Below are 10697 nucleotides of genomic sequence, written 5' to 3'. Positions count from 1 at the left end.
CTCAATGGTCCTTGTCATTCAGAATATAAGGTCTTCATTTAGCTGCAGCAGTTGCTTCACAGACACATCAGCAGCAGTCACCTTTGAAAGCTTTAAGGGATGAAACATCTCTGTTGCGTCTGTTACTCAGGTGGCATCCAATGACCAGCTCACATTTAAGTCACTGAGCACCCTTGACTGACCAAATCTGCTGTTACTGCTTCTCTACTGACAACACAAATCTCCCCACTTCCTTTTATATTGGCAGGTCTGCCTTTTAAAACCTCTAATGGTCATTTCTCTATTACATAGGGGTGTCCAGATACTTTTGATCATATAGTGTAGATCAGCGGCATTGGTTCCAGTCTTATATAAATAGACCTCACATCCATAGCTTGAGTATATGTGCTCTGTCTAATATAGCATTACTACCAAACAGTGATCAAACTATAAAAAATAAATAAGTAGCTCTGTTTTGTCATATTCTTTTGAAATGTATTTTTATTTTTTTAAACTGTTTTGTGGCTTTTCAAAGTGTACTTGTACTGATTGCGTTATTAACATATGGACCATAATTTAACAGGAGGTTTTAAAAAAATAACAATTTGAGTATAAAAATGATGCAAGAATGATTTAATTTCTTCCATAAATTGTACACAAGTTATATAAATATTGATGTAACAACTTTTATGACTGATAACTCTTTTTTGTTCTTTTTTTTAACAGCACTGACAAATTCTTTACATATCTTTGTACTACCACAAACAAACAAACACAGAATGCAGGAAACTAAAAATCTCTGGCTGAAACTGGCCTTGAATAACATGACAAATCTTGTGACTTAAATACTGCTGGATGAAACAGCTTCACCCTCCAGTAGAAACTGGAAATTATGGTAGACCAAAAACTCATACATTAAAATAACTAAGCAGATGTGAGTACCTGTAATCAAAATTTACTTATTTTAATTCTGTTGAGAAGAAATGGAAGAAGGAGGAGTTGTGAGACCATATAAGTATAAGTATAAGTGAAGGTTAATAAGTCCTTTTATTTCACAACTTTCTTCCTCAATGTTGCAGATCTAACTACTTATACATTCCTCACAATTCTCCTTCTCCTTTTTCTCTCTGTAGGTAGAAGAGAAACCCTTGGCTCATCACATTTCATATTCATATTCATATTCTGCTTTAATCCATGTTTGTTGGATATGCGAGTATTTTGACTTTAGATGGTTATTAGTTGTTTTTTATTAGCTCCTCCTATGAAATGATTTATGTGCACCTGTGACATTCAGATGTGTATTTTCTCATGAAAATTAAATTCAAGGTTTTCTATATGTAATTTCCGTCTTTGTCCTTGTATAAGTCATCATTTATCCCATACAAATCTGTTGAAGAAGGACAATCAACATTGTAAAACCAGTCACAAACGCGAAAATTCTGGTTGAAAACTGTTCCATTTGGGCAAAGAAAGCTGAACTGCTGGCCTGAAGGAAGACACCAGTGCCATACCTGCAACAATGCAATGCATCTTTTCAAATGTGCAGCATTTGTATTTAATATAATAGTAAACTTAAAACAAGGTATACAAAGTATTGTCAATGGTGGTAAGTATTACACTTTCAAAATGTCTTACAGACGATAAATTTCCTTTTAGTTGAAACTAATGAGAATTTTTAAGTCATGAAATATGAACATTATAAAAGCCATACATTTTTAATGATCATGTGAGAAAACACGAATCTTAATGGATAAACAAAGTTAATAGCAGAAAAAGGAACATAAGATATCTAGTCTTTATGTATTACATATTAAACTTTAATTAAATAATTTAATGAAATAAAAAGTGTGGCTTATGCCAATATTGGACAATTGCTCACAACAAAATGGCAGGCACTCATATTATACAGTTTCTTCCTTTCTTATTGGCCAACATTGTGTTTTCATGTGTCAAACACGCTAAGTGACAATTAAAGTTATTTGTAGTTAAAATTTGTCTTTATGAAACAGACTCTGAAATAAGCTCAGTGATTTGATAATTTCTTTGCATGTTGCTTGAGGATGTACTTCCATTTATAGTGAGACTTTTATTAGATTATTTAGAAATAGAATGTCCTTTTCCTGAATTCCTGAAGAAACAATACCTCTACAACAATATTTACATCTCAAGTTCAGTAGGAGGCAGTGCCATTCTAAATTAAGTTCACTCATTTATACAATATCAGCATGTTGCTGCACAATCTTCATGCATCTCATTTCACTTATATTTTGCTAATTCAAAAAGTTATTTTGAAGTAACAAACATAATTATGATTTCAAGCAAACCAATATTTAAATATTTATCACACTGTATCTGTTCATGGAATCAAATGGGAATTGGCTCAATTTTTAGATGTTTCTCATTCTGAATAAAACTCCAACTTCATCATTAAAATAATAAGTATGAGATAAAAAGGTCTTACACATGATTTTCAATGCAAAGAGTTGTTTTATTTTATGCAAATATGTGACTTCTTGTTAGTGAATGGTTCTCTTGTACTCTGTTCACTTACTTGGCACTGTGTTTCAACATCTGCATAGTAGCCAGGACCTCTCTGATTGCAGGTGAAGCTGAGACCTTGTGGCACTTCATTGTATGTGGGGTATTCGAGCCCTTGCTCTTGCTGGAAAATTTCACACATTATGGTAAAGATATTAGCTGAGTGGAGTATGTAACCTTCGTGCATTTTAAGTTAAATTAATGTAATATAATTTATCAGAGTCTACAGGACTGTGTGAGCCAAAGCTACTTGAACTTAAAGTGGGTCATTACAATGCATAGAAAGATGGTAAGAAAATTTACAAACAAAACAGTAAGACAAAAAATTTGAAAAAGAGCACAAAATGATTTAGAGTAATACATAGGTGACAAGAAATAATATGTTAGCATGCAAGATTCTAAACTGGGTCTAAATATATCTCCTCTACAGAATGAAAGAAATGTTCCACAAGGAAGCATTTCAATTTTGATTTGTAAATATGGGTTCTACTATTAAAATTTTTCATTTATGGTGGAAATTTATGGAAATGAAATGTGTGGAATAGTGGACACTTTCATTCCTAACTGTTAAATAAATTTATCCAAGTGCTAATTATTTTTCTGACTGGTGTTCACTGAGTGACTGTGGTAGTTACCTTTGGATGAGTGGATATCATTAACCACAAATCTCAGAAGGAAACGTATGTACAGGGATGGCTGAGACAGCAGTCTAGGACTACTGAAGAATTATCTGTACCAAATTCAAGACCTGGCAGCTCAAATCATTAAAACTATTCTTCCCTAGTTTAAAAATAGTCACTTAAGTGCACTAAGCTGCCCATAAATATCATAACATAGGGTATATCTGAATGACAGAATGCAAAACAAATAAGCTATCCATTTCAGAATCAGAGAAGATTATTCTTACAGTATTTTAGTTTTTGTGCACGATTATGCATGTGAGACTCCCAAGAGAGCATTTCATCTGTTTTCAGTATGACGCTCAACAACGTTTGAATGATTTTTGATAACCTCGTGAAAGTGAAATTTTACCTCTATGAGAGTTCCATGTCAAAAACTGAGTGCACTGTGTTGATGTTAAAAATGTATTAGTTATCAGTAAGCCATAAACTAATGCAATCCATTGACATATTTGCTAAATCATTTACATTACATTCTACATCCTTCACCGTGACACTGGTATCATCTGAAAATAGGAAAAAGGATGAATCACTTGCCATGTTCAGTGGCAGATCATTGATGTATGTTAAGGAAGCAGGAAGGAGTCACAGCAGCATCCTATAGTATCCACATGCTGTAACTCTTCAATCACATTAAACTCTGCTCTTTGTTTGTTGACAATGATGGATAACTTTCTGTCACTTGTTAGAAAACTGAAATGGACCATTGTTCACTTATCCCCTATCTCCATAATATTACATATTACAAGACTGCAGCATGATTTACACAATGAATGATTTTTATAGAAAAGAAAATACCAGCTGCCTCCTGTATATTTGCTATTGATGTACACTCCAAATTTAATTTATTTACCAGTGCTTGAAGAAAGATTTCCTAAACAGTTAGTGATGGAAAATCTGTTTAAATCAGGTTACAGAGGTCGATTACTAAGGGCATCTAACTTTCTTGTGGAGAAAAAAGGTAGCTTTATGCAGCAGCTAAGAGATCAGATGGTCTGAATAAGACTAGGAATTATAAATTGTACAATAATATTCTCAACAAAACCATACAGGCATTGAAGAACATGTTCTTGAGGACAGAAATTTATAATTCGAGCGCAGCGCAGAGGAGGTTTGCGTTAGGGTATGATGTGTTTCTCGTGGTTAGGGCATTGTACCACTATTGCACTTTTACTGATCATCATGTGTAGTGACAGCAGTGCAGCGCAGTGGAAGTTTGCGGTACTGTATGGACGTGTTTCTCGTGGTTAGGGTATTGTACCCCTATTGCACTTCTGGATCATTATATAGGTCCAAAATCGGTAACTGTCAGCTCAGTAGATTGAACACGCATTGCTTGCTGACATGATGTTCGCCGTTTGTTACACTGTTTGATCCTCTTATGGGACTTGTTTAGGCCTTCTGTGAATATGTGGTGCCTGTTCTTTCGGAAATGTCCGAAAGAACAGACACTACGCATTCGCGTAATTGATATGCCTAGATGGGCAATGGAGCTACCTTCTTCAATGTGGATGCACAAATGCGTCCGATCTCCTGTGGAAATCTCGGAGTAGCGAGCGTGAGGCAGCGCTCGGTGGGAGTGTGAATCGACACCGTGAGGCAGTCCGAGATAGTTCGCGTAGTGGCGATCGTCTGTGTCCCGAATAGTGCAGTCGTTAACGCACCCGCCTAGTAAGCAGGAGATTCCGGGTCGGAATTGCCGCTGACTTCGCGTAATGTCCCTCTGCAGCTGACGCCAATGATTCCCTTCAGTTTACGTTACATGCTTCTACTTTCATCGAATATACCAAAATTAACCACTAAACCACCTCGACTGCTGCAGAATGTTTTGGTTCCGACACTAGTAAACAGCTAACCAATAGTCGAGAAAAAACGGAGAGAACTTTTGGTGAAGGAGAAAAATGGCTCTGAGCACTATGGGACTTAACTTCTGAGGTCATCAGTCCCCTAGAACATAGAACTACTTAAACCTAACTAACCTAAGGACATCACACACATCCATGCCCGAGGCAGGATTCGAACCTGCGCCTAGAACCGCTCGGCCACCCTGGCCGGCGGTGAAAGAGATTCCGAATTTTCTCTCGTATAGAATAGGAAACATTGGCCAGGAACAGAACTGGCATTTACCTCCACTAAACTCGAACGTCGTCACGGGAAGGCAGGCACGCGATACGATGTTTAAAATTTACTTTCTACGAGAATATAAGGCTATCTATTATTTAGCTCACCTGTATTATCTGCGTAATTGAGGTGACGTGACTTAACACATCACGCGGGAAAAGACTGGAGGCGGACGTCGGCGTGAGAAACCGGAATCGCGAGCGGCGGGCAGGCGCACGCACTGACGCAAATTAGCGCAGCGCTGGTCCAATTACGCGCGGGAAGGCGCCCCAGCCCACACGCCGCGTCTTCTAATCGCTGCCCTCTTATGTCGTAACGCGCAGGGCGCTGCACTTTGTCTGGTCGCAGGAAACGCCATTAAAGGCTCACTTGCCGAGAGCTGATACCAATTCGCGTGCATCAAGCAGCCGCATTCCCGCAGTAGGCGATTTAGCTTCAATTCGTGCTCCTAGCCCCTTCCTCTAAAAATTTAAATTTTTCACAACTTCCGTTAGCTATGCCAGTAGATTCTAATCGTTTGTTGCGCTGGAAACTTGCGTGCCTATGGAGTACCGTCTCAGTTGTGTGCCTGGATTCGTGAAAGGTCACATTTCGTAATAACTGACGGAAAGTCATCGGGTAAAAAAAAATGGTTCAAATGTCTCTGAGCACTATGGGACTTAACTTCTGAGGTCATCAGTCCCCTAGAACTTAGAACTACTTAAACCTAACTAACCTAAGGACGTCACACACATCCATGCCCGAGGCAGGATTCGAACCTGCGACCGTAGCGGTCGCGCGGTTCCAGACTGTAGCGCCTAGAACCGCTCGGCCATCGCGGCCGGCTCATCGGGTAAAACAAAAGTAATATCTGGCGCTCCCCAAGGAAATGTTATAGGCCCTCTGTTGTTCCTGATCTACGTAAACGATTTAGGAGACAATGTGAGCAGCACTCTTCGATTGTCTGCAGATGATGCTGTCAATTACCGTCATGTTGCGTCATCAGATGATCAAAACGTATCGCAAAATGATTTAGACAAAATATCTGTACGGTGCGAAAAGTGGCAATTGACTCGAAATCATGAAAAATGTGAAGTCAACGACGTGAGCGCCCTTAAGTATCCGCTAAATTTCAGTTACACGATAAATCACACAAATCTAAAGGCTGCAAACTCAGCTAAATACTTGGGGATTACACATTATAATTACGAATAACTTAAATTGGAACGATCACATAGATAATGTTGTGAAGGGAAAGCAAACCAAAGACTGTAATTTAGTGGCAGAGTATTTAGAACTACGTAACAGGTCTACTAAAGAGACTGCTTGTGCGCTTGTCCGCCCACTTCTGGAGTACTGCTGTGTGGTGTGGGATCGGCATCATCTAGGACTGACAGAGGACATCGAAAAACTTCAAAGAAGGACAACTCGTTTTGTATTATCGCGAAATAAGGGAGTAAGTGCCATGGATATGATACACGAATTGTGGTGACAATCATTAAAACATAGGTGTTTTTTCTCTGCGGCAGGCCCTTTTCATGAAATTTTAATTACCAACGTTCTCCTCAGAGTGTGAAAATATTTTGTTGGCGCACACCTACATAGGGAGAAATGATCGTCAAAATAAAATAAGAGAAATCTGAACTTGCATGGAAAGATTTAAGTTTTCATTTTTTGCGCTCGCTGTTCGAGAGTGGATCGGTAGAGAAGTAGGTTCAAGTGGCTCTATGAACCCTCTGCCAAACACTTAATTGTGAATTATCATCTAGATGCAGATGTAGATGTAGAAACTTTTGCGGTACGGTTTTCAGCGTGTTTATAAGACCGAAAAAAAGTTAAGTCCTTTTTACGAGAGCGATTTTCTTCTTCAGTGAACTTCACGTGGCAAGTTAGCCTACTGCTGCGCCCGTGGAGTATTATTCCTGTAATAAGACTTCCTTGTTTAGACATCGGGGCAAAATACCATGTCATCTAAGTACTGGCTTCTGTGAAAGTGAAATTGTGAGAGACCGTCTTTCTTTAAAAAATTTGGAATATAGTCACATCATTAAGGCAGTAGCAATGATGGTAAAGTTTAGTAACAGTCAAAGCCGAATTCATGTCACAGATGTACGGAAATTCTACACACTGTTGAAAACTGAAAGGATACGAGAAGCGTCGTCCAAACGCTACAAACCATTATCACAAATTTACCTGAGAAATAAATACATACAAACACGTCAAACTATATGCATAAGGCAGTACATAGACCTGTTTTACGTTATCCTTTGTCTCCTGTTCTCTAAGTGCGAAGCAACATCTGACACAATTTGTCTCCTTCATGGACTGTGCGGCTGGTCTCGGCGGAGGTTCGAGTCCTCCCTCGGGCATTGGTGTGTGTGTTTGTCCTTAGGATAATTTAGGTTAAGTAGTGTGTAAGCTTAGGGACTGATGACCTTAGCAGTTAAGTCCCATAAGATTTAACACACATTTGTACATGTTTTTGTCTGCCTCATCAGAGGTGACTTCATGACTTTTTAATAATTTTCATTCTAAACTTTTATGTATTTACGTTCTTATTAATGCACAGTGGAGGCATTTTCTTATTCCAAGTATTCTAAAACCTAATTTATTTAGTTATTCATTGTTTTAGTTCCGTAATCTCCTTCAAACGCCGGTTCTGTAAATTTTCTCAGTAGCGTTTCACGAAGAAGACGTCGGCTTCTCTCTAGAGGTTCCCATTTGAATTCACGAAACATCTCTGTAACAATCAAATGTTGATCGAACCTACCGGTAACAAATCTAGCAGCTCTCCTCTCAATTACTTCGATGTCTTCCTATAATTTGATCTGGTGAGGATCCCAAACACTCGACCAGTACTCAATAATGGGTGGCAACACGCGGTCTCCTTTATGGATGATCTGCACATTCCTAAAATTCTCCCAATGAACTGAAGTCAACCATCCGCCTTCTGAACTACCGTCCTTACGTGCTCGTCCATTTCGTATCTCTTTGCAACGTTACGTTATCAGCATATTATCCGTGCGGTCGTATTTGTCTGCGCTGTTTCTTCTCGACCCTGGGACATGGGATAGGGTGTGGACCCGCATCCGTTGAAGGTTCATTGAAGGCTGCTTTGATCTTGACTGGAGGTGCGGATGACATTTCGTAGACTTCCATTATCCAGCACCAACAAACTCCTCAAACAGCAATAGGTTCGTGAACGCAGTTTCTGACGAGCTGAGTGGCCAAACTTAGCAATGGCAGCCACGTTTTACTTCAGTATGTTTTGCAGAGAGAGCCACAAACGTGTAAGACGTCTAGTCACATAGTGTCGACCACAGGCGGAGTGCCAGGGTGTTTATCGCCATTGCGAACAAATGCCAAACGTTATACTTTTGGGCGCTACCAGACAGAGCATGCGAAATAGACTCCTAGCTAGATAGTTTGAACATCAACGGCTGCATCAAGATGAGATATTGTGCTTCCTTCGGGCAACTCAGTATATGATACTTCAGCAGAAATATATCTGGCCGCATATGGCGAAGAATGTGTATGCCGTCTTCGAGGAATGATAGTTAAAACGGACAACAGCCGTGATCCACCAGCAATTGCTGACGTCGTTTTCCGGACTCGCATACAAAGCGCTTGGGGAGAGATTCCCTAGGTATATTGAGACCCACTATGACACCATTCTTGTGAATTTAGGCATCTCTATTTGAAGTGCGTGAGAAATTCATTCCAAACAGAATACTTTCGAATAGATCGGGGAGAGCATTCAAGTGCCTTAATTAGTGGTCAACCATGCTCCATGTTGAAATGAGACAGAAATGTGGTTCTCGATTACTCGCTGTACCTAACGCCGGTCACTGAATGGCATTTAGCACTTAGTTGATTCTAGTGATTTAATCCCGAACGTCTCATGTGACGCAATGTAGCCGGCCGAGGTGGCCGAGCGGTTCTAGGCGCTCAGTCCGGAACCGCGCGACTGCCACGGTCGCAGGTTCGAATCCTGCCTCGGGCATGGATATGTGTGATGTCCTTAGGTTAGTTAGGTTTAAGTAGTTCTAAGTTCCAGGGGACTTATGACCTCAGATGTTAAGTCCCATAGTGCTCAGAGCCATTTGAACCATTTTGACGCAATGTAAGGAAGGAAGAAAGGAAGGAATGGACATAGGTTAGGGTGTAACGTTCCATCGACGGGGACATCCTTCGTAAATGGAAAAAGGGGTACAACGTGAACATTCTAAAGAAGATTGAGATTTACATATGTTTGAAAAAATCCAAGTTGCAGTTTAAACGAACAAACCGGATTTTGAAATGAAATATACAGGGCTGAGAAAAATTGTGTCACGAAATTTTAACCGTGGAAACTTGGCGCCACGCGCTCCGATTGGTCGCGGGATTGCTCTGTTGCCGGATGCTCTGGACAACGCATGACCGCGAATGCTTTGCCTGCCAGAGATCGTGATGTATCCAAGGCGGCCCGGACGCTCGGTGGTAGCGCACAAGCCTTCCACTCTGGGGGCCTCGAGACGAATCCGCCGGGATCCCGACGCATCCATTGTAGTTTCATGATAAGATGCACCGGGAACAAACCCGTCAACAGCTGTTAGATCGCGTACAGAAAGTCTTTTACAAATTGCGTTGGCCCTGAAAAGGGCTTCCTTGTTGCTAGGACATTGTTTACTTAAAGCAGATGCTCGAACTGGCGACCCTCTGACGCGACACAAGCTTGGTAACCTCGAACGGTGTTTTGCTGAACTCTTTCAAAGATTCATGACATTGCCCTGATGTGATTGGCTGTATGTTGAATGCGATCCATTAATTCCCCTTCGTTTCTAGGTGGTTCGTGACCGGGCGGGTGAACTAGTACCTTGAAGAATCCCCACAGGAAAAAGTCTGGTGGCGTGAGGTCTGGTGATTGTGGGGGCCATGTCCTGCGAGCACCTCTGCCAATTACCCGGCCGTCGAAGAGTTCATTTAAATATCCTTGCACAGCACGACTGATATGTGTGGGCGCCCCGTCATGCTGCAACCAAATGCGTAGCCATATGTCCAGGGGAACATCTTCCAACAGGCCAGGTAGAGTTTCTTGCAAAAAGTGAAGGTAATTTGTCCCGGTAAGTCGAGGATGTAGAAGAACCAGGCCTATCAGATGGTCAGCCACAATGCCTGACCTAATGTTGAGCGAAAATCGTTCCTGGTGTCTGTGGACGTTCGTGACGTGAGGATTTCCCCTTGCCCAGTAATGAACGTTTAGAGTGTTGTAAAAGCCATCCCGATGGAAGGAGCACTCGTCGGTAAACAACACAATGGCGGGGAAGTCGGGATCTCGTGCAGCACGTCGCAGAAACCACCGGCAAAACCCTAGCGTATGTTCATAGTCCGCCACAGGATTTAGGTCTTGGATAGGGTGGA

The 10697-nt window shown here is 40.8% G+C and overlaps 1 protein-coding gene across 1 annotated transcript in view; it reads right to left on the bottom strand.

The window, feature by feature from the left end:
• Window positions 1–745: 745 nt before the first annotated feature.
• Window positions 746–10697, bottom strand: part of LOC124556533 (U-scoloptoxin(01)-Cw1a-like) — a 34637-nt gene continuing 24685 nt past the window's right edge. Inside the window, exons 3-4 of the mRNA XM_047130487.1 lie at window positions 2531–2641; window positions 746–1490 (exon numbers count right to left, since the gene is read on the bottom strand). Of these exons, the coding sequence (XP_046986443.1) occupies window positions 1311–1490; window positions 2531–2641 (291 nt within the window). The 3' untranslated portion in view covers window positions 746–1310. The remainder of the gene's footprint in view (window positions 1491–2530; window positions 2642–10697) is intronic.

The sequence above is a fragment of the Schistocerca americana genome, chromosome X (genome assembly GCF_021461395.2).
Source record: "Schistocerca americana isolate TAMUIC-IGC-003095 chromosome X, iqSchAmer2.1, whole genome shotgun sequence".
Lineage (NCBI taxonomy): Eukaryota > Metazoa > Arthropoda > Insecta > Orthoptera > Acrididae > Schistocerca > Schistocerca americana.
Note: the sequence above shows the minus strand (reverse complement) of the source record. Positions and strands in the feature narration are given on the sequence as shown.